The following is a 23,589-nucleotide window of genomic DNA, read 5'->3' as shown; positions in this document are numbered from 1 at the left end:
TTTGAATTATGAAAGCAGACAAGAAACTCTAGTGAGTGCAGGGGTTTTGGTGCTTGACTAGCAGAAGGTCAGTTCAATTTCTATTCTGGTAGCTCTGCAGTTTAAGTCTGGCAGCTCGACTGTGTGATTTCCCACCACACCAGAAGAGGCATGTGTGAGCACCCAAAAGTGGGTGTGAAGGGCTAGAGCCACAGTACAGCGGGTTTCCTTTGCACATGGACAATCCAGGTTTGATCTCCAGCATTCCATATGGTCCCCTGAACATTGTCAGGAGTAATTCCTGAGTGCACAGCCAGGAGTAACTCCTGAGCATCACAGAATGTGACCCAAAAATCAAAATCAAGCTTGGAGTGCGGAATGGGGGCCAGGTGGGGGAAAAAAAAGAAGGAAGAAGAAGGAGGAGGAAGAGGAAGAAGAGGAGGAGGAGGAAGAAGGGGAGGTTGAGGAGGACAAGGAGGAGAAGAATAAGGAGAAGAAAATAAAAGGGGCATCATGGCTAGGAAGTGAGGTCAGGAAGTGCCTGATGAGCATTGTGACAAGAGCACTCCATACAATATAGCAGCTTAAGATATACAGAGGCAGGGGCCGAAGAGATAGCATGGAGGTAGAGCGTTAACCTTGCATGCAGAAGGACGGTGGTTTGAATCCCAGCATCCCATATGGTCCCCTGAGCCTGCCAGGAGCGATTTCTGAGCATAGAGCCAGGAGTAACCCCTGAGCGCTGCCGGGTGTGACTCAAAAACCAGAGTACAGTGGAGAAAGTTGTACTTAGGCATCTGAAGCGGGTTCAATTCCCCGAATCTTATGTGGTCTTTCAGAACCTGCCCTGCCAGGAGTGATCCCTGAGTGCAATACCAGGAGTAAGCCCTGAGCACCACCAGATATAAACCCCCTCCCTAAAATAAAACCGTGAATGGTAGGAAGCTTGCCACAAAGAGTGCTGAATACAGTTAGGGTAGTGAATAGTCTATTGTGACAATGATAGTTGGAACTGATCACTCTGGGCAAGAACTGAGTGCTAAAAGTTGATAGTGATATGCAAAGTACCCCTTCATTAGCAATAGTGCAAACCACAGTGTCAAAAAAGAAGAGTGTGTGTGTGTGTGGGAGAGAGAGAGAGAGGCAGGAGTGGGAGGAAAATTTGGAATACTGGCAGCAAGAAATGTGCAAGAGTAAATGTGCATAGGTGAAAAAAAATGTGCATAGGTGAAGGATAGTGTACATTCTATGACTGAAACTCAACCACGAACAATTTTGTAACCACGGTGCTTAAATAAAGTAATTATATATGATATATATTGTTTATATATTTTGTTTAAAGTGGAAATACTAGGGGCCAGAGAGATAACACAACGGTAGGGCGTATGCCTTGCAAGTGGCCGACCCAGGACCGACAGTGGTTCGAATCCTAGCATCTCATAGTCCCCCGTGCCTGCCAGGAGCGATTTCTGAGCAGAAAACCAGGAGTAACCCCTGAGCGTCACCAGGTGGGCTGGTGCGGCCCCCCCAAAACAAACAAACAAACAAAAGTGGAAACACCAAAGCCAGGCATGTGTGTGTACAACACAGCAAAGGAAGAGGAGGAAAGGAATATAAAAATTAAAAAAAGAGGGGCCGGTGAGGTGGCGCTAGAGGTAAGGTGTCTGCCTTGCAAGCGCTAGCCAAGGAAGGACCGCGGTTCGATCCCCAACTATGGTCCCCCCAAACCAGGGTCAATTTCTGAGCGCTTAGCCAGGAGTAACCCCTGAGTATCAAACGGGTGTGGCCCGAAAACCAAATAAATAAACATAGATAGATAATCTGGCATTCAGATGTGCTGTGTTCTACTGAAAGAGAAGGGAGAGACTCAGAGAGATGAGCGAGGGGCACTCTAGTAAGAGGGCTCCGAGGCCAGCCTAAGACGGGGAGCCCCTTCTTCCAACTTCACACTCATTTGCACGCACTTGCTTGAACTGAAAGCACCTGCAGCCACCAGGTGACGCTGCTTCTCCGCGTTTACTGTCTGGCTGTCTGGCTTCCCAGTGTAAGATGCCAGAGAGTCTGGGAGTTCAGAGACCATCATCCCCTTCCCGCCAGCAAGCCCAACAACCCAAGCATTCCCCAAAAGCATCCGGATAAAATCGAAGAATTAGACAGCTACTCTTCGTGAAAACACAGTTCCTTGATTGGGCTGGAGGTATGAAGTAGGGGTCACTGAGATGGCCCCCAGATGTGCAAACAGCCTAAAAGGCTGTCCTGGCTGCAGGCTATTTCCATCCACGGCTTGAGAAAACAAAAGTTAAATCCTTTTTTTTTTTTTTTTTTTTTTTTTTTGGTTTTTGGGCCACACCTGGCGATGCTCAGGGGTGACTCCTGGCTGTCTGCTCAGAAATAACTCCTGGCAGGCACGGGGGACCATATGGGACACCGGGATTCTAACCAACCACCTTAGGTCCTGGATCGGCTGCTTGCAAGGCAAAGGCCGCTGTGCTATCTCTCCGGGCCCAAAAAGTTAAATCCTGAGGAAGTCAAGGGAAGAGATAATATAAACCTGTGCTTCGATCCACAGCACCACATAAAGTCCTCAGAGGCACTACACGAGTGATCCCTGAGCATAGCTCTAGAAGTAAATCCTGAGCACTGCCAAGGGAGGGAGAGATGAAGGGAGGAGAAAGAGCGGCTGGAGCAATAGCACAGCAGTAGGGCATTTACCCTCTTTGCTGCCAACTTGGGACTGACCCGGGTTCGACCCCTGACAACCCATATCCCTGGCAACCCATATCGTCCCCCGAGCCTGCCAGGAGCGATTCCTGACCGCAGAGCCAAAAGTAATCCCTGAGTGGCCCCCGGGAGTGGCCCAAAAACAAAAAAGAAAAAAAAGAAAGAAAGAAAGAAAGAAAGAAAGAAGAAAGAAAGAAGAAGAAAAGAAGAAAGAGAAAGAAAGAAGAAGAAAGAAAGAAAGAAAGAAAGAAAGAAAGAAAGAAAGAAAGAAAGAAAGAAAGAAAGAAAGAAAGAAAGATAGATGGGGGTCAGAGAGATAGCATGGAGGTAAAACATTTGCCTTTCATGCAGGACAGTGGTTCGAATCCCGGCATCCCCTATGGTCTCCTGTGTCTGCTAGGGGGCGATTTCTGAGCCTAGACCCAGGAGTAACCCTTGAGCACTGCTGGGTGTGACAGAAAGAAGAAAGAAAGAAAGAAAGAAAAGAAAGAAAGAAAGAAAGAAAGAAAAGAAAGAAAGAAAAAGAAAGAAAAGAAAAAGAAAAAAAAGGGGGCCGGGTAGGTGGCGCTGGAGGTAAGGTGTCTGCCTTGCAAGCGCTAGCCAAGGAAGGACCGCGGTTTCGATCCCCGGCGTCCCATATGGTCCCCCCAAGCCAGGGGCGATTTCTGAGCACATAGCCAGGAGTAACCCCTGAGCGTCAAACGGGTGTGGCCCAAAAACAAAAAAAAAAAAAAAAAAAAAAAAAAAAAAAAAAAAAAAAAGAAAGAAAGAAAGAAAAGAAAGAAAGAAAGAGAAAGAAGAAAGAAAGAAAGAAAGAAGAGAAAGAAAGAAAGAGAGAGAGAGAGAGAGAGAGAGAGAGAAAGAAAGAAAGAAAGAAAGAAAGAAAGAAAAGAAAGAAGAAAGAAAGAAAGAAAAGAAAAGAAAAAAGAAAGAAAGAAAGAAAGAAAAGAAAAGATGGATTCAGACAGGGCAAAAAGAATAACAGTTGGGATAGACAGACCCCACACTCAACATATTTCCGGGCCTGGGAACCCTGCCTCCTGACCAGAACCTACATTTCTATCTGCATGTGCCTCATCCAAAGGAATTACAGCTGTTAATGTGGGCCTCCAAGGTAGCTAGCTGAGGGGTAGAGTCCTTGCTTAAACAGGCCTGAGCCACAGGTACAATCCTGACAACAACAATGTGTGATCTCCTGCCAAGCAGTTATGTGTCAACACCACAACCAAGTAGACAACTTCTGGTGAACACCACAGCCAAATTATGTGTGAACCCACATATTCACACAAAGTATTGCAAGCATCACAACCTCTGAAACTCTGATGGTCACAACCATGAAGGGAAGAAGGGTGGAAATCTTAGCAGTCTAAATAGAGTCAAATTTGGCTAGTGAGTCAGGGGGGCCCACACAGCTGGGGTGAACATCTGGACTAGTGAAAGCCTGGGAGTACAACATAGGATGCTAGTCAGGGCTCTCTGATTACCCCTTTGAACTTGAACAGGAAGGATCCCAGGCTATTCCCATCCTCCTCAGATTTTACCATCCTAAAATGTGGGTAGGGGCCAGAGTAATAGAACAGCAGGTAGAGCACTTGCTTTGCACGCACTTGACTTGAACTCAATCCCCAGCATCTTTTATGATCCCATGAGCCTGCCAGGAATAATCACTGAGCATAAAGCGAGGAGAGTAAGTCATACGCACTACTGAGTGTGGCCTGCCAAAAAAAAAAAAACCTAAGATGAGGGCAGGATGCACTCTTTTTTTTTTTTTTTTTTTTTTTCAGGATGCACTCTTACTATGGAATTCTTCCTGTCCTAAATATTATAAATATCATGTGATCCTCAGCAAATTTGTCCTGAGGTTATCTAGTATAATAGCTTTCTGAAAAAATAATTGAGGGGAATAGTACAATGGGTACAGTGCTTGCCATGCATGCAGCGAACCCAGGCAGAGCAGGAGGAAGCCCTGAGTATCATCAGATGTAGCCCCAAAGAAACAAAAAATTGAGGGGCCAAAGAGATGACACAGGGTGAAGCTGGCCTGCAGCCAATCCCAATTTTATCTCTGTCACCACACATAGTCCCCAAAATACTAGCAGACGCTACCTCTAAGCACAGAGCTGTGAATAAGCCTGAGCACTGCCAGGTGTGGCCCATAAGTCAAAAGGGAAAAAAAAAAAAATAGTTAAACAATTATCCAGAGTCAAAAAGCAAGCAGTATGACCATGATTTAAGGTCAAACCTGACTTCTGTATCAGCATACATATCAAAGCTCTACAGGATTACCACCCACCCTTTCTAAAAACTAGAAGCTGGCTGAATCAGTAGTACAAGGGGAGGACACTTGCCTTGCACAGATCAGTCTGGGTTTAAATGCAGAGCCAAGAGTGTGTGTAGCCCCCAACCCACTTGACCCACCCCCCAAAATAAGTGATCTGGTGTCTCTAAACTTCTTTCCTGCTGAGGCCTGAGATCCTAAAACTCAAGTCCTCTAAAGAATTGTAAAAGAGGGGGCCGGAGAGATAGCATGGAGGTGAGGCCTTTGCTTTTCATGCAGGAGGTCATCGGTTCTAATCTCGGCGCCCCATATGGTCCCCCGTGCCTGCCAGGAGCAATTTCTGAGCCTGGAGCCAGGAATAACCCCTGAGCACTGCCGGGTGTGACACCCCCCCCCCAAAAAAAAAAGTAAAAAAAAAAAAAAAAGAATTGTAAAAGAATCCTGGAAGCAATTTGAAAAATTTCGGTAAGTGGCAGCCAAGAAAAGGCAGGAACCCCAATGATGACATGGCTTCCCAACACAATGGGGAAGAGGAGCAAACTCAGAACAAGGAGTACCTCCTGCATAATTCCGGAGTCCCCACTTATGTGGGTTGGTATTTTTTTGTTTGCTTGCTTGTTTTGTTTAACTTTGGCAAGTGTGGAAAAAAGCAGCAGTGCAGCTTGAGGTCAGACATCAGAAGGGACTTCCCAACTAACTCTCAGTCGCTGAGGAAAAAATGACTCAGCAGACAAGGAAGGAAGAAGTCTGAGGCCAGAGAGGAAAGATTTTAAGAAAGAAAGTCACCTCTTCTTCCCCTCCCCTGCCCTTCAGGCCCACACACCGACCCACCCTGCTCCCAGTTTGGAGGGGAAAGGGGCTCAAAAACACAAAAGTTATCTCCCAGGCCTTCTCTCATGCGTGTTTGTGGTATGTCCACCCTTGATGAGAAAGTGTCTGAACTGGGGTGTGGGGGTGGCGGCTTGTGAAAGTGTCAATGACTCTTTTGTCTTTAATCTCAGTCCCTCTTGGGCCCCCCCCCACACACACACACTAGCTCCAGTTTCTGAATCTAAGGCTCAGGTTCTGGCCTTTCCTTTGTCTCTCTCCAACTGTCCATCTGTCCTGTGAACTGTCTTCACCCTGATACATCCGTGCTTGTCTTTTTTTGCAAGCTTGTCCTCTGTCCTCTAAGAAACACACACACAGACAGACACACAGACACACACACTCACACACAGACACACACACACACAGACACACACACACACAGACACACACACACACACACACACACCCGCAACGCCCGGCTCCTTCCTTCTCCTTCTTCTCCTCCTCCTCCTCCTCCCTTCCCTGGACCCCCTCCCCTGGACCCCACCCGGACGCGCTCTCGCTCGGCCGCACTCTCTCTCTCTTGCGCTGTCTCCTCCAGGCAGATTTATGGCCAGCTCAGGGCCTTTCATTGGCGGAGCGCTGACAGCACTTGATTTAACGCCGCCCCTCATTGGCTGAGCTTGACAAGCCGATTTACGAGTCGCTCTACCATTGGTCAAACCGCCTAGGCCTTGATTTATGGCTCCGGGCTCCGGGGAGGGGGGGGCGCAGCTGTGGAGTGAGGATGCCCCTCCCCTCGCCCCCGCTTCCTCCTCCCTCCCTCCTGCCTTTTCCTCCTCCTTCTGTCTCTCTCTGTCTCCCTCTCTGTCTCTCTGTCTCTCTCCATTTCCCTCTCTGCCTCTCTCTCTGTCTCCCTCCCTGTCTCTCTCCCTCACTGTCTTTCTCTCTGTCTCTCTCTCTCCTCTCTCTCTCTCTCTCCCCCTTCCCTTCAAGGAACCACACACTATACCTGTTCCTTAGTCCCCCTTTCTCTTTCACCCCTCAAGAGGGAAAAATGGGGTGTGGTGGCTAGAACTGAAGCTGAGAGGACTTCAGATTTCTAAGGGAAACCTGAGAGGCAGGGGTGGGCTGAGAAGGAGAGGGGATTCGGTATTGAAGAGACAGACAAGGAAAACTGGGGAGAAGGGGGTGACAGAAAAAGTCTGGGGTGTAAAGGGAGAAAAAAGAGAGGAGCAAGGGTCTGCTGGGAGGTGGAAGGAGAAATGAAAAAGAAAGGCCAATGAGCTGGAATGGGCCCTCCGGCCACTCCGGAGCTCCTAGAGGACTTTTCTTTTCAAGCCTGCACTGTCCAGAGGGAATAAGATTTGCTCCTCAGACAAAGGCTCCGCAAAGGCTGAGAGAAGCTGAATCTTAGAGAAAGGAGCAATTGAGAGGTGAAGGCCGGAAGGAGAACTGGGAGGCCATCACAAAGATCAGGACTGATGGTTGAGGCAAAACTCTCCACTGCAGTTGGTTTTCACTTGGGGGTGTGCAGTGAGCAAAGAGGAAGCCTAGGAGAAAGAGTTGAGACAGACAGAACTCAAGAACAGATCCTCCCTGGAGATGCTGTCCTTCCTCCGGGCTACAGTTGAACACCCCCCTTCCCATTCCCTACACCTCACTCTCCCCCCGCCCCTTTGCCCACCTCTCCAGTTAAATTTATGAGTTCAGGGCTGGCCTTGAGGAATTAGGAATATTTATGCTTCTTTGAGAGTGAGGTTTGGAAGGTGATAAATAAGGAGCCATGGGGGCACAGCTGGGGGCTCCTATTTTTAGCAGGACTACTTTCCCAAGGCCCCCCATCCCAAATCCCTCTCCTCCTGAGCCAGAGGAGAGACCTCTGGGAGAAGCGGGGAAGGCAGGGTTTCAGGTATGAGATGTCTGACACTCCAGGACCTTCTGTCTGAGGACTGCAGAGCTTTGCAGCAGAAAGAAAGAAAGAAAGGCACTGGAGTGCCTTTAGCGTTTCTGCTGAAGATCTAGAGAAAAACACCAGAAACCAGTTTCCCTTTTACTTCATTTAAACTCAGTTGCTGAGATGAAGGGGAGAGAGCTAGAAAATTCAAGGCAGGTTTCCCTGGCATGTCTTCTTCCTCACTCCCCCATACCCTTCACATACACAGACTGGACCCCAGGGAAAGGCTAGGAATGTGGACTCTCAGACATCTCCTAGGAGGCTTAGCCCCCAACCTGTCTACCCCCGCTGCTGGCTGAGAATTAAAAACAGCCTTGCCCTAGGCCTCCAGGAAATGAGGGAGCAAGGATCTGCCCCATGGATTCTCATACCTTCCCAGCCCTCAGTTATAAGAACAGTGACACCCCCAGCCCAATTTGAGGTTTTGCTCTGGGGTTGGGTAGACAGTGATCAAAGGTGGGGTCCTTGGTATCAAGAAGAAGAGAGGGGGGCCCGGAGAGAAAGCACAGCGGTGTTTGCCTTGCAAGCAGCCGATCCAGGACCAAAGGTGGTTGGTTCGAATCCCGGTGTCCCATAGGGTCCCCCGTGCCTGCCAGCAGCTATTTCTGAGCAGACAGCCAGGAGTAACCCCCTGAGCAACAACGGGTGTAACCCAAAAACCAAAAAAAAAAAAAAAAAAAAAAAAGAAGAAGAGAGGGAGCTGGGAAAGAGCAGCTCAAGTTCACGCACTGAATGCACTGCTCTCCTGCCACTCCGATGAATGGATATGCGACATGCATGCGTGCACCAGGCACGCATGTACAGGCACGCACTAGCCAAGCTGCCAAGAGCAGAAGAAGAGAGGGAAAGAAGGGTCCGGCTGGCCCTTTAAGAGCCACTTAGGGTCAGAAAGCCTGGGCTACAGAGAGGGGAAGGAGCTGATGTCAGAAGACGGATGGGCAGCAAGATGGGGATTGATGCTAATGGGGGAGTTAAAACTAAGTACCCAGACACTCAGAGGGCAGAACTGCAGATCTGTCTTCCTTATGCTCACCCCCTCTCCTCAAACCAAAGCTGTAAATCTGTCTTCTCAATTGGGGGAAGGGGAGAAAAAAAAACCCAAGATGCTCTCCTCCCTTTTCTTGCTTCCCCCTTACCTTGTACACCCCTTCTTTTGTCATGTCCCAATCTCTCCTCCAAATCCACAAGCCTTTCCCACTAAAAATTCAAATTGAGGCTTTCCATTAGGTATTAAGAGAATGTTTCAGTGTGCAGAAGAGCTTAAAAAAAGCCACCAGAAGGTCTTCCTCACCAGAGGTCAGAGCAATAGTACAGCAGGTAGGGGTAGGGTGTTTACCTTGCATGAGGCTGATTTGAGCTGGATCTCCAGCAACCTATATTGTTCCCCTGAGTCCACTAGGAGTACTTTCTGAGTGTAGAGCCAGAAGTAATTCCTAAGCACTGCTGGGTATAGCCCCCAAACAAACAACAAGACCCCCAAACAGAGGTCTTCTATACTTCATCCTAGAGTGGAATGGGTGAGTGGATTTGTAATAAGATTCATAAGTGGGGGGCCTTGCAGCACATCATTCTCTCTCCCCTCTACCCTCTTTCCACTTAGTGGCAAATCTACCTTTCCCCTAGGACAGATAAGGCCAGGAGCTAAATGTTGGATGCCAGGAGCTGGTCAGGTAGCTATGGCTGAGGGCTTCAGAGTTGGGTTTCTGAAGCCCTTTTTGGGGTCTCTGACACACTGGAGATTGTTTTGGGGCCACATCTGGTAGTCCTCAGGGCTTACTCCTGGCTCTGCACTCAGGGATCACTCCTGGTGGGGCTTGGGGCATCATATAAGATGCCAGGGATTGAACCCACATCAGCCTTGTATAATAAGGCAAGAGCCCTTCCTGGCCACTGTACTATTTCTCTGGCCCAACACACTGGAAATTCTGGAAGGCCTGGTGAACCTGTGAGGGCAGCCAGTGAAGCTGCAGGAGCTGTCCACCAAAAGATATATAGCCTGGTTTCTCAGAAATGCCTGGATCAGTCCATTCCCTCTCTGAGCACACATCCTGCCTGCCGAGGAAAGCTCACTGAAAGCCAATAGTCTTTCACTCTAAGGGCAGAGTTCTGATGCTCCTCAGGCCTGCCAAGAGGCAGTTGGGGATCTCAGATCTCCTCAGAGGGGTTGCAGTTAGTTGTCACTGGCAATTGCACTCTTTTTTCTCAGCTCCCCTCTTCACCTCTTTCTCTCAAGCACTCAGGGCCTGTTCTTGAGAAGTCTTTATATGAGGGAAGTCCAGCTCCGTGTCATCTGTTGCAGTGATATCTAAATCTGAACTCCTTTCTGGTCCTGGAAACAATGGCAAACTCGATGGCCCCAGTTCCTAACTTTTCAGTACCCATAGTCTTTTTCACTTTTATGTTGGGGCTGCACCTGGTGTTTAGGGTTTACCCTATTCCCTGCTCTGTATCTAGGGACCACTCCTGGCAGGGTTCAGAGGACCCATATGGAGTGCTGAGAACCTGGGTTGGCTGCCTGCAAAGCAAGCACCTTACCAGTCCATTACCAATACTCTTTTTTTTGTTTTTTTGTTTTTGTTTTTGGGTCACACCCGGCAGCGCTCAGGGGCTACTCCAGGCTCTGTGCTCAGAAATCGCTCCTGGCAGGCTCTGGGGACCATATGGGATGCTTTGAATCAAACCATCGTCTGTCTTGGGTTGGCCACATGCAAGGCAAATGCCCTACTGCTGTGCTATCTCTCCAGCCCCAGAAATCACTCCTGGAAGGCTTGAGGACCATATGAGATACTGGGGACCAAACCTGGATTGGCTGCATGCAAGACAAATGTCCTACCAGCTGTGCTATGGCTCTGGCCCCGCCTTAGTACCAGTACTCTTTTTTTTTTTTTTTTTTTTTTGGTTTTTAGGCCATACCCAGAGGCGCTCAGGGGTTACTCCTTGCTATCTGCTCAGTAATCGCTCCTGGCAGGCATATGGGATGCCCAGGATTTACCAATGCAGGTCCTGAGTTGGCCACTTGCAAGGCAAACGCCCTACCACTGTGCTCTCTCTCCAACCCCAGTACCAGTACTAGTACTCTTTTTTTTTTTTTTTACTAGTACTCTTAAAGGAATGACCCAAGACATTAATCTCAGCTCTTTCCTCCTCCCAAACTTTGCTGCAGTGATGGAAATCACCTGGGCCCATGTTTACTAAGACTTCAGGTACTATGGAGAAAGAGAAAGGCCAAAATGGATGCAGCCTCCCAGCATCTGGCCAAACATTCCCTCTCGTCCTAGGGAGGTCAGCCATTGCCCCCAGACCTGGTCTCTGGCTGTTTCTCTAGCCTGGTGATAAATCCTGTCTTTGTCTCTCCTCCAACCAGGGCCCCGGGCGGCTGGGGGTCAGAGGCTGAGAGAAGGGTCAGAGCAGAGCAGGGAGAGATACAAGGAGAGTGGGAGGAGGAGATGGACAGGAGCAGCTGTTATGCAGGCCTGCGGGGTGGGATAGAGGAACTGGGGCCTCTGGATTCTCCAGATCCCGACTTCACATTCCAACAGGCTTGCATTCCAAGTGAAGTGAGTAAACCAAAGCTCTGTGAACAAGGCCTGTAGCAGCATCAGGAATACTGGGAGATGAGGGTTGCTTTGGGGTACTCAGGCAGAAGGCTGTTGAAACTAAAAAAAAAAGAACATTATGGAAATCACCCCTAGTTCCAGCAGACTCTTGGCATGTTCTGTGCACACATGTTCTAAGATGGACATACATGCACATACGTGCGCATGCACATCACACGATTTATGGCCCATTTACAGAAGTCAACCTACCACTTGTTTGGCTACTCCCCAGATGCTCAGGGGTTACTCCTGGCTGTCTGCTCAGAAATAGCTCCTGGCAGGTATGGGGGACCCTATGGGACACCGGGATTCGAACCAACCACCTTTGGTCCTGGATCTGCTGCTTGCAAGGCAAACACCGCTGTGCTATCTCTCCGGGCCCTTTATTTTATATATATAAAATCTTTATTTAAGCATGCTTCCACTCTTGCCACTCTCTTTCCTTGTATCCATTTCATTCACCCTCCCAGCTTATTATCCTGGCTTTCAGCTAATTCCCAGCCTCTCTGCCTTTGTTTGCAGTCACTTCCTTTTCACTGTACTTTCCTCTTCATCTTCCTATTTCTCTCCTCCCCTCTCTGCTCTCTGCTCTCCTACTTCCTTGGACTCTCCATCTGTCCAGTCTCTGGGGCTCTGACCCTCTGACCCAGCCTTCCCCTTTTCCTCACTGACACCCCAGATCCCTCTCTTAGGCCTGCGGGTGAGGGAGAGTCAGGTTGCATAGGGATGAAAAGGAGAAAAGAGACTGTGTGTGTGTGTGTGTGTGTGTGTGTGTGTGTGTGTGTGTGTGTGTGTGTGTGTGTGTGTGTGCGCGCGCGCGCGCGCACGGGAGCCAAGGACCTGGATACCAGCTCTCCTAAATAAGGACCAAGTGGGAGGAAAAAAGATGGAGAGACAAAAAACATGGCAGGGTGAATACTGAGAGAAGGGTAAGGCCTGTGGGGTTCCTTTAAGTGTGAGTTTGGGGTCAGTCTGAAGAAGAGAAAATGTAAGAATATCTAATGACATACTGAGAGAGGCCCAGAAACAGAGACAAGTAAGTGCTAAAGGCTAAGCCAGAGAAAGACACACAGTTCACCAGGCAGCAGCTCTGGGCCTTTGGCAACCTGAGGGCCCCACCTTTCCTGCTCAGCAGGCAGCCTTGGAACATTGTTTCTTTCCTCTCCACTCCCCTCTTTCCCGATGAATAACAACATCAGCTCTGGGGCCTCTGTTCCCAGTCCTGCTAATGGGCTCTCCCATGGGTGAAACACTGGCCAAACACCTCTGCCCCTGCCTGCCTGCTCGTTCTCCAATCTAGGAGTTGGAACTGACACCAGTCAGCATCCCAAGGTGGGAATTTGGGGGAGGCTGTACTAGGAAGGCCTCCTACAGAACATGCAGGAAAAGAAGGGGAGCATGAGCACCAGGGGGACAGAGAAGAGATGGAGGGGGGTACTTGAGGAAAAGGATGAAGCATTAAATCACCCTGTGGGGGGGCTCTCTCTGCCTGAGCTCAGTGGGATGGGGAAAGGATAGACATTCGGGGAAGGGGAGAGAAGGTTGGGGAATTGCCACATCTGGCAGGCAGGTGTCTGGCTCTGTTCCGGCTGCAGCCACTTTCCCAGCCAAAGGGGAGGAGAGGAGGGGCCTTCCAGATTCTTCTTCAATAGCGGGAAAGACTCACAGAGACTGAGGCCCCAATCACAGAGGCCAAGAGAGGGAAATTGTCAGGCCTGAGGATTTGCTGAGTCTAAAAGAGAATCAGGGGCTAAAGAGAGTACAGAGGGTTGGATACTTACTTACCTTGCAAATGACTGACCCGGACCTAGGTTGGATCCCCCTGCATCTTATGGTCTGGTCTCCCAAGCTATGTCAGGATAGATTCCTGAGTGTAAAGCCAGGAGTAATCCCTGAGCACCACCAGGTGTGGCCCCAAAACAAAAACAAAACAAACAAAAAAGAGGGGCTGGAGAGATAGCACAGTGGAAGGGCATTTGCCTTGCACGAAGCCGACCCTGGATGGATCAGGGTTCGATTCCCATCATTCCACCTGGTCCCCTGGCCTGCCAGAAGCGACTTCTGAGCAGAGCCTAGAGAAACCCTTGAGCGCCACAAGGTTTCACTGGCCTTGGGCTGGGTAGACTCAATGGAGGGGGACTTTTAACTCCTAGGGGGATACCCAGAAGGCAGGACAAGTTCAAACCAGGTGAGGCTGGGGAAATATGCTGGGAGAAATTCAAGTTCAAGAGCTGGTTAGAACTCCATTTTCTTTTTTTTTTTTTTTTTTGGTTGTTGGGCCACACCCGGTAACACTCAGGGGTTACTCCTGGCTATGTGCTCAGAAGTTGCTCCTGGCTTGGGGGACCATATGGGACACCGGGGGATCGAACCGCGGTCCGTCCAAGGCTAGCGCAGGCAAGTCAGGCACCTTATCTTTAGCGCCACCGCCCGGCCCAGAACTCCATTTTCTATAGCCCCTATACCTCACCCTGATCCCTACTTCCTTGGGGTGAAGAGTTGGAAGATCAGATTGACAAGATGGACAGTGACATTCCTCTAACTTAGGCAGAGACAAAGATCATTTCACCTTCCTCCAGTTTCCAACTGCAGCAGAGGGTCTCGCCAGTGCTTTTCCTTCTCAACTCCCTGCTCAAGGGGCTCACAGGCTTGGTGTTCCATAGTTGTTCATCTTAACTGCCAGGTCTTTCCGGAAGGCAGAAGAGACTGGAGATGGAGGGTGCGCTTTATGCTGGAAAGCCCTCTCCCTCCTACCATACCCTTACCTTCCTCTCCTGTCCTCTCACCTGCCTTGGTAATGGCCACCCATACTGGAGCAGTAGAGGTGACCTAGGAGACCCTTCCTTCACACTGTACTGCAGAGGGCTGCCCACACGCCCCCCCCCCCCAATCCTGCAGAGGATGGGGGAAAGAAAACCAAAGCATTCTCTTGTCGCCGCGGCAACCATAAAACCCCCCAGCTAAATCCATCTTGTGAGCTCACCACCCCATTAAGATGCAGGGCCAGGCTCTGCGCCAGCCCAGCCACATTCATTTGTGCGAATAAAGGTGGAGGGGGGAGGGGAGCGGGCTCTGGAGGGACGGGGAATGGCGAGAAGAGGTTATTTACACCACCGTCCTGACCTTCTGGAGCAGCACTGGCTCCGATAAATAACCCGCTCAGCACCATTTCAGAGCTGGGGTGGGAGGTGCAGGAAGGGAGCTGGGGCTGGAGGGGAGCCCCCACGCAGGTGCGCAGTCTCTGGGTTACTAATGGCGAGGCTGGAGCAGGCAGCTGGCTTTGGGGGTGGTGGGGGGAGAACGCGGTTCCCTGGGACTCCCACTGAGAAAATACCATCCCCACTCCACCCCTGGCGCCAATTTCCAGGCGAGGGGACGGAGAGATGCCAAGGAGGCAAACAGTCCCGTAAATTAGGGGTGGGGGGGAATGCTTGGGGAGTCTCTGAGGTAGGAGGAAAGAAATATTGTAAGATGGGGAGTGGGGGGCAGGAGGGTATTAGAAGAATAGAAGCGGCTGCCAAAAAAAAAAAAAAGAGGAAGAGGAACAGAAACATCACACAAAGGCAGTTTGCAAAAAGAAATGTTTTATTCTTTTATGCACATAACAGTAATAGGAAGGGGGCAATCTCCTGACTCCATACCTCTTTTATACAAAAATGCTCCCTCAAAATATGCCCGCTATTCACCCCACTTCAGTCACAGAACTGGCAATTTGTGGGTGGGGACAAATGCTAAAGTCTCAGGAAAGTTTGGTGGGGGGGTCGAGTTTTGAGTCAAGGGGAATGATGAGAGCCTAGATTGAGTATTCCATTTTTCATCTATTTGGGGAAATACAAGTCCCCAAGATTTTATAAAGAAAGACACCTAATCTCTCTTATCAAACCAGGGAGAAGGGCCCAAGCTGAGGCAGCTTGGAGAAACTGCCAGCTGGGAGAACTTCAGCAGTAGAAACCACAGGCCCAGGGCCTGTGAACTTTCGAGGGAGAACAGTGGGGCTTGAAGGCCCCAGAGGCCAAAGTCATAAATTCCAGCCTCTCCCAGTTCTAAGCAGAAACTCTCCTTCTAAAGACTAGAATGGAGCTTCAGTTTGGGGACTAGCTTGGCTCCAGGACACAGAGGCAAGTCAGGCAAAGAGCCCACAGGTAGTCAAGGTGGGAGAGAAGGCGGCCATTAAGAGACAGGCACTCCCATCACCAATTCCCTACAGTTTTGAAGCTATAAACCAAGGTAAAGAAAACAGCTGCAACTTAAATCCAGAACTTGTATAAGCCTTCTCCAGTAACATTTCAATCACTGCTCCCTCCACTCTGTCCCCTGCCTATAGGCTGTTCCCAATCTCTTTTCTCTGAGGGAGCAGAAAGGAGGAATGGGAGAAAATAATGAGGCCAGTTAAGTGGCGCTGCAGCTGAGACTGCCTCTACCTTCCCCTACCCCCACCTTCTGGAGAGAGGAATTCTCCCTCCCTGGGCTGGACAGACATATGGGCTGCTGGGATGAAGGCTGGGTAAAGGCAGAGGGAGGAAAACACTCAGCACATTCTTTCTCTTGCTTTGATCTGAATTGTAGCTGCAACAAAGGGCACAGACGCTGAGGAGTAAGTGAGGAGTAAATTCAGGGGTAGGAGAGCTTGGGAGTATAATCCATTCTAAAAGCAAAGAGGGTGACTCCTTGTCCCCAAGACTAAACCAGCCTGGCTGGAGCTTTACTCCCAGAAAAAAGAGGGAAGGAACAGGAAGCACGAACAAGCTGGGGGGGGGGGGGGAATCACCATAGACAGAATGGGGAGATCTAAGATCCCTGTGATCCCCAAGATGACCCTGAGAGCATCGACTGGGGGCCTGGATGAGAAGTCACAGCAGACAAGTGGCCTGGTGGGAGGCTGTAAGGAGCCAGGAATGGGGCGTCTTCACCGAAGCAGCGACCACTTGATTTGTTCTTTGGCCGACTGCAGCACCTGTAGGTTAAAGGGCCATGTGAGGGTTCTGGAAACAAGGCTGGGGGAACCCAGGCACTCCTTCTCAGGCCTGGGAAGAGTGGCAAAGAGAAAATCCCCATGGGTAGAAGCTCTCTAAAGCCCTAAAAAATTCCCCCGAATTAAAATATACTATATACTAGGGTAGGGGGTAGGGGTACGAAGAGAGAAGATGTATACCTGGGAAGAACGAAAGGAAAACAGAATAAACTCGGTGTTACTGGACATATATTTTAAGGAGGTGTACTCATCCAGATAGACTTGTTGATGATTCCAGCTGGGTAGCAAACAGACTCCCTTCCTTGCCCCCCCCCCCCCCCAGCCCCACATCAGGAAGATAATCTATCTGCAAAGTAGCAGGATGGAGCTACACACGCTGCCTCTCCTGGAATATGCATTTCCAGCTCAGTCCTCATTTGAATAATAAGAGAACGAGAGAGTGTGCGTGTGCATACAGACCATCTGCTTAAGGCAAGCTTCTGCTGCAGAATAAATCACTGAACGATGCACCAGGCAGGGAGGGTTTGAAGGGTACAGAGCTAGACTCATGTCCAACCTCACAGGAGAGGGAGTTGGGGTGAGTGGGGAACATGTAGGTGAATGAGCCCCAATTCTCTGGAGTCAAGGGGAGGCTGAGGAGATCTGTCTTCAGTCACTGGTCTCTTTCAGTTTGGAGAGTTCGGGTGGAAAGCTAGTCTAGTCTCTACAAGGAAGAAGGGGGAGAGCCATACCTGGGACACTGTCTGCTCCGTGAGGGGGACATCCTCGCCCTGGGGCACAGAGAGAAAAACATTCAGTATGGACAGAGAGCTGCAGGAAGACACCACTCAAGTGTGCAGAGAGAAATGGAAAAACGGGAGGTGGTCCTTTAAAATGAAGCCAAGGGAAGAGGCCCTCCATGACTCAGGCCCTTCTGGATACTCTGATTGACCTTCAGGTGGCCAGAGGGACTGTGACCCCCAAAAAGGGTAATTTCATCCATCCTCTGTTCTATGGCAGGAGAACTTCCAAAAGATTAATTCCATTCCAAGTAATAAACAAGTTATCAGAGCCTCAACTTGGGTGTAGGGGACCTGATTCCCTTGCCAGAGAAGACCTTCCCTGAATATCAATATCACTAGGGGAAGGATGAGGGGGAACCAGGGGTAGTTTAATGGATCCCGCAAGGCCTGATGGGTAACGACAGCATGTTAATTTGAAGAAATAAACTGCTGCAACAGCAGCTTGAGAAGGGGAAGGAGAGAGTTAGGGGTGTGGGCGGGGGAACCCTCTCACTTGCCACATAGACATATGTTAGAGGAGAAGATTAAACTATGCAAATGGAGCCCAAGGCAGTTAAGGGAGAAGATTTCCCATTACCCGGCACTGTCAGTCTTCACTTTGTGGAGGTCAGAGCCAGGACAGTCTGGGAATGCTCACAGATCTCTGCACCCCTCTAACTCGCTCTCTGTACCCATCATCTCCCCAATGATAATTCGGAGCCTGCTTAGAGGAACCTTTCTGATATCACAAGCACCTAAGAGGACCAAGAGGCCAACAAGTAAGCACTTCCTGATACAAAGGAGATTTATTTATTTTTGTTTGGGATCCACAACCATCAGTGCTCAGGGATCACTCTTGGTGGTGCTGAGTGGACCATATGGGGTGTATTATTTATCCAACCTTGAGATTCTTACAAAAGATGAGAAAAGATATCAAGAACCTCTGCTAGGCCAAGGGGATCCATTCTCAAAAGGAAGAATAGAATAAGCAAACCTTGGAGGCCAGAAAGATTGTACAGTAGACAGGCGTTTGCTTTGCACTTGGTCATCCCAAGTTTCACCCCTGCACCCCTCAGTATGCTGGGGGTGCCTAAAAACCAAAGAAAGAAAAACAAAGAATAAATGAACCTCGAGTTCTGAAGCATCATGATTAAAGACTTTCACTCACTGCTCAATGACTCAGTAGATATGGATGAAATCTACACTCTGCAGACTACATGCAGTGCCCAGTACTGGTTCAGAGGCAGAACCGCATTCCTCTGCCTTCCTTCTTTAGGACAATGAAACTGTTTATAGGATGGAGACGGCTGTGTACATTTTTTGAGCCTGGACCATTTGTAACAGTCGGAGAGTGGATAAGCAAGGGCTGGGGCTTGAGGGGCACACTCTTGCTTACCCTCAATGCCACCCGGTGTACCACTTGCTGGGGATCACTCTCTAGAATCACCCTACAAAAGAAGAACAGGTCCCATTTATAAGGAGAACACTGACCACTCAGCCCACTTGCCTCAGAACAGGGTAGTTCCCTACCCCTCACCCCAGGCCCAGGGAAGTATAGGCAACTCTAAGGACTCACCCTCCATCTACAATTTCATCCACAGCCAAGAAGAGCCCCTCCATGTTTTCCAGCAGAGCTCGCTTTTCTACATTTTTCCTGAGTCCCCAAGAGAAGAGAAAAAACAGCAGTTTGAAAGGAAACCGAGGACATTATCTGAGCTTTGGATACTAAACTAGACCAATAAATATCTCCACCAACCAGATGGAGAAGTAACTTTGGCAAATAAGAGCTTCGTAGTTAGTAAGCATCAAATTCCATCCTACTCTAACTTCCTGTGTAAGGCTTGGGCATAACAAAGAAGAAAATTTCAAAACAATAGTCACTCTAGTCAATCTTGGACTATTCAAGGATCAATCATCCAGAGCTATTTTTCTTCCCTACCTGCCATACCGCTGTGTGTGACAAAGCTCATAAGCCCTAACATCAGTGTGTAGAAAAGAGAAAACAAACTGAGCTGGGGCTCAGTCTGGAGGGGAGGGGAGAGGACACACTCTCTGCACTCCAAGCTCTGGAGAATCTTCTAAGCTAGGCTTGGTGCCTCCAACCCCTGCACCCCAACCTTCACCAACTCTGTTCTGGCCTTGAAAAGAAGCCTGAGCAGGGGTGGGAGCGGTCAGGACCCACATCAACCAGCCTCAGATCCGGTGGTTGGGCCATGTGGTCACTCACATCCGTCAGTTTGGCTTTCACTGGATCACTGAAATGAAGTCTATTCATTCACCTGGCTAAGAAATAAATCATCCCCTTCCTGAGGAAACCTGAGCCATTCCCCCTGCTGCTTTTGTGGGGCTGAGAGGCCTGCTGTTCTGCTCTGGATGGCGGTCTGTGCTGGTTCACTTGGGAGCTGCTGGGGAAACGAAGTTCAGAGCCCAGCATGTTTTCAGAAAAAGTATCTCATCTCTCTTTTCCTGCCCATCTACCCAGGGAACAGCAGGCTTGTGGGGAAGATTGAGGGGAGGAAGAGACTAAACGCCTGCACATTCTCCCTGTTCTGCAAAAGGGCAAAACAAGGGCTAGAATTACAAAATTAAAAGCATGACCTCCACACCATGATGTTCCATCCGGAATATGCTCCTAGGGCCTGCTTTTTAACCTACCTCTTATGCAAAGAATGAAACTCGAGCAAGTCCCTGAAGTGTGCTTAGAACTTAGGCAGAGCCACCATAAAGGGGTTACCTCCCAATCCCCTTCCTTAAAAGAATTCTGGGGTGGGTAGGGACAGGGACACAGCAGCCATCCCATTCTCCCTGAACAGGATCTAGCCTACCCAGCTTCTTGGTCTAACTCAACCCCCTTGAGCATCTAGCGATTCCTGACCAATCCCTGGGCTTGAAGGAGAGTGACTTTTGTTCTTCTAAACAGATGTCGGAAATGGCCTGCTCACCTCAGCATCTGGCTCAGTGAGTCAAAGAGGCAATTCAGAACGGCCATGAGCATCAGCTGTTGGAAGAAGAAAAAAGCAAGATAAGGTTCAAGGTCCTGAAAGCAACTACTTGAAAATAAAACCCTGCAACTCATTAAACATCAAAGAAACAGGCTAAAAAAAAAAACAAAAAACTAAAACAAAGACGGGACTATAGAGGTAGTACAGCAGGTAAGCCTTACATGTATATGGCCAACCTGGGTTTGATCCCCAGCATTCCATAAAGTATCCCCTGAGCCCCACCAGGATTCCTGAGTGCAGTTGAGAGTAATCCCTGAACACCACTGAGTGTGGCAAAAAATAAAAAAGACAAAAGACTGAACCCAAAGATAGGGACTGTCACAAAGAACCAAACCCTTAAGGTCAAAGTGAGCACAAGCAAGAAGAGGACCCATGGCTTAAATCCTGCATCACAATCCACAACCTGAGGGCTTTCCTTGCTGGACTGTTCAAGCAGGCGTTTTCTATTCTGGTCCACCATGTCTTGACCAACTGTTTCTTTTTTTTTTTTTGGGGGGGGGGGGTCACACCCGGTAGCAGTCAGGGGTTACTCCTGGCTCTACACTCAGAAATTGCTCCTGGCAGGCTCAGGGGACCATATGGGATGCCGGGATTCGAACCACCGACCTTCTGCATGCAAGGCAAACAAACGCCTTACCTCCATGCTAACTCTCCAACTATTTGAGTGTTAGCCGAAGTCCTTGGCAGAAAAGTTATTAACTAGGCGCTGAGTGAAGGAGTTAATGGAAAGAGGACAGACTTTGGATTGGACAGATCTAGAATGAAACCACACCTGAGCCTTTTTCTTGGTGGGGGGTGGGGGGGAAAACAGGGGACGGACACACATGACACACCAGGCAGTGCTCATGGGTTACTCCTGACTGTGCAGTAAGGAATCACTCCTGGTGGTTTGGGGGACCATATGGGTGCTAGGGATTGAACCTAGGTAGGCTGCATACAAGGCAAGTGTCTTACCCACTGTACTATTGCCCCAGCCCAGGTGAGCCATTCTTAAATGTGTTATTCTGGAAAAATTACTGGGTCAAATTATAAAAAAATCTCCCTTTCATAGTTCAATAGTGGTCAGAGTAAGTTTACATGGCTGCTCATGGTTCAGTTTCCCTCTCTGTAAGGTAAGGTCATTTATCTACAGTTCATATGTGTACTGTAAGATTTAAAAAGCAAGTATTTTACAAATTCCTTATAGTAATAAAAGCTCAGGGGCCGGGAAGGTGGCGCTAGAGGTAAGGTGTCTGCCTTACAAGCGCTAGCATAGGACGGACCGAGGTTCGATCCCCCGGCATCCCATATGGTCTCCCCAAGCCAGGGGCGATTTCTGAGCTCATAGCCAGGAGTAATCCCTGAGCGTCAAACGGGTGTGGCCCAAAAACCAAAAAAAAAAAAAAAAAAAAAAAAAAAAACTCAGTAAGAGTTCTACCTCAAATTATGAGGGGGCTTCTTTTTACTTAACTACTCTCTTTAGAAGTTGCTACCTGGGGGCCGTAGTGATAGCACAGCGGTAGGGCATTTGCCTTGCACGTGGCCAACCTAGGACAGACCCAGGTTCTATCCCTGGCTATCATATGGTTTCCCCACAGCCTGCCCAGAGTGATTTCTGAGTGCAGAGCCAGGAGTAAGTGACCCCTGAATGCTACTGGGTGTGTCCCAAAACAAAAACAAAAACAAACAAACAAAAAAAAAAGTTGCTACCTCAAGTTATTTCTTGTGTAAATAGGAAGTAGATTAAGATTAACCCTAGTTTTCTCAAATGAACCATTTAAAATGTGTGAGTTCAGCCTCACCCAGAATATTGGCTAATTTTTCCAGTCAGGTGTGGACTTTCCTAGCAGGAAAATAATTCTTCAGCCCTGACCACACCTTATAAATCCATCTAAGAAGGCCAGAGTGGTAGCACATTGGTAGTGCATTTGCCTTGCACACGGCTGACCCAGGACAGACATGGATTCAATCTACCGCATCCCATATGGTCCTCCAAGCCAGGAGCAATTTCTGAGCACAGAGCCAGGAGTAACCCCTGAGTGCAACTGGGTGTGGCCCAAACACCCCCCCCCCCCACACACACACACAAAAAGAAATCCATCTAAAAGCTAGACAGACAGTACAGAGGCTGAGGCCCTAGCCAACCTGTGTTGGATCCCCCAGTAGTATATATGCCCCTGAGCAGTGTCACGAGTGATCCCTGAGCACAGAGTAAGCCCTGACTACAGCTGGCCATGACCCAAAAACAAAAAGAAAGGAAAAAAAAGAAGAAATCCACCTTAAAAAGCACTACTGGGACCAAAGTGATAGTATCATGGGTAAGGTATTTGCCTTGTACGTGGCCAATCTGGGTTCGATCCCTAGCATCCCATATGGTCCCCTCATCAGAGCCAGGAGTAACCCCAGTGCACTGCCAAGTTGGCCCAAAAAGAAAAAAGGAAAAAAGCAACATCCAAGAACCAGGAATGCAGTTCTTTGGCAAAAGCACAGGCTTTGCACACCTGAGGTTCTGGATTTGAATCCCAACACCAATAGTTAAAAAATGAACTAAAGGGCCCGGAGAGATAGCACAGCGGTGTTTGCCTTGCAAGCAGCCAATCCAGGACCAAAGGTGGTTGGTTCGAATCCCGGTGTCCCATATGGTCCCCCGTGCCTGCCAGGAGCTATTTCTGAGCAGACAGCCAGGAGTAACCCCTGAGCAACACCGGGTGTGGCCCAAAAAGCAAAAAAAAAAAAAAAAAAAAAGAACTAAAATAAAAAATGTTGGGGCCGGAGAGGTGGCACTAGAGGTAAGGTGTCTGCCTTGCAAGCACTAGCGTAGGACGGACAGCGGTTCGATCCCCCAGCGTCCCATATAGTCCCCCCAAACCAGGGGCGATTTCTGAGCACATAGCCAGGAGTAACCCCTGAGCGTCAAACGGGTATGGCCCAAAAACAGAAAAAAAAAAAATGTTTTAAGTAACATGGTGCTAGAGCAATAGCAGAGCAGGGAGGGTATTTGCCTTGCACGTGGCCATCCTGGGTTCAATCCCTAGCATCCTATATGGTCTCCCAAGTCTGCCAGGAATAATTTCTGAGCGCAGAGTCAAAAAAAAACTCGAGTACCATTAGGTTAGCCAAAAATCAAAAACACAAACACAAACCAAAAAAACCCAACATCAAATCCACTCGCATATCCACTGATATCCTATGTCCAAGTAAGTGATAAGTTATAACATGTGTTTCCTACACAGAGATAAAAGAAAAGACAGACCAGGGCAACTCCTACTGTTGACTGGTTCATCTGCCATGTCAGGCTGTGAGGCCCACAGGGGGTTCTGTCAGTGTCACAAAAACAGTCAGAAGTGCAAGGCCCAGAATGAGTAACTGTCCACTGAAGGAGCTGGTTTAGAGATAGCAGAAAGAGATGAGGACTCACCTCATTTTCATAGGAGCTGCCAATCACATAAAAATAGAGATCAATGCTGCTTTTGTAGACCACTGTCAGACCTTCCAGGAGGGCAATTTCACCTAGGAGGGAGCAAATTAGAAATA

General features: G+C 49.0%; 1 protein-coding gene across 1 annotated transcript in view; it reads right to left on the bottom strand.

Annotated features, from left to right (window-relative positions):
• Positions 1 to 15,774: 15,774 nt before the first annotated feature.
• The window catches only part of COPZ1 (COPI coat complex subunit zeta 1), a 29,826-nt gene continuing 22,011 nt past the window's right edge, over positions 15,775 to 23,589 (bottom strand). The window contains exons 4-9 of the mRNA XM_049783614.1: positions 23,474 to 23,565; positions 20,017 to 20,072; positions 18,651 to 18,728; positions 18,471 to 18,522; positions 17,045 to 17,083; positions 15,775 to 16,295 (exon numbers count right to left, since the gene is read on the bottom strand). Coding sequence (XP_049639571.1) covers positions 16,248 to 16,295; positions 17,045 to 17,083; positions 18,471 to 18,522; positions 18,651 to 18,728; positions 20,017 to 20,072; positions 23,474 to 23,565 — 365 coding nt within the window. The 3' untranslated portion in view covers positions 15,775 to 16,247. The remainder of the gene's footprint in view (positions 16,296 to 17,044; positions 17,084 to 18,470; positions 18,523 to 18,650; positions 18,729 to 20,016; positions 20,073 to 23,473; positions 23,566 to 23,589) is intronic.

This window comes from Suncus etruscus, chromosome 11, assembly GCF_024139225.1.
Source record: "Suncus etruscus isolate mSunEtr1 chromosome 11, mSunEtr1.pri.cur, whole genome shotgun sequence".
Lineage (NCBI taxonomy): Eukaryota > Metazoa > Chordata > Mammalia > Eulipotyphla > Soricidae > Suncus > Suncus etruscus.
This window is presented reverse-complemented; position numbering and strand designations above follow the sequence as displayed.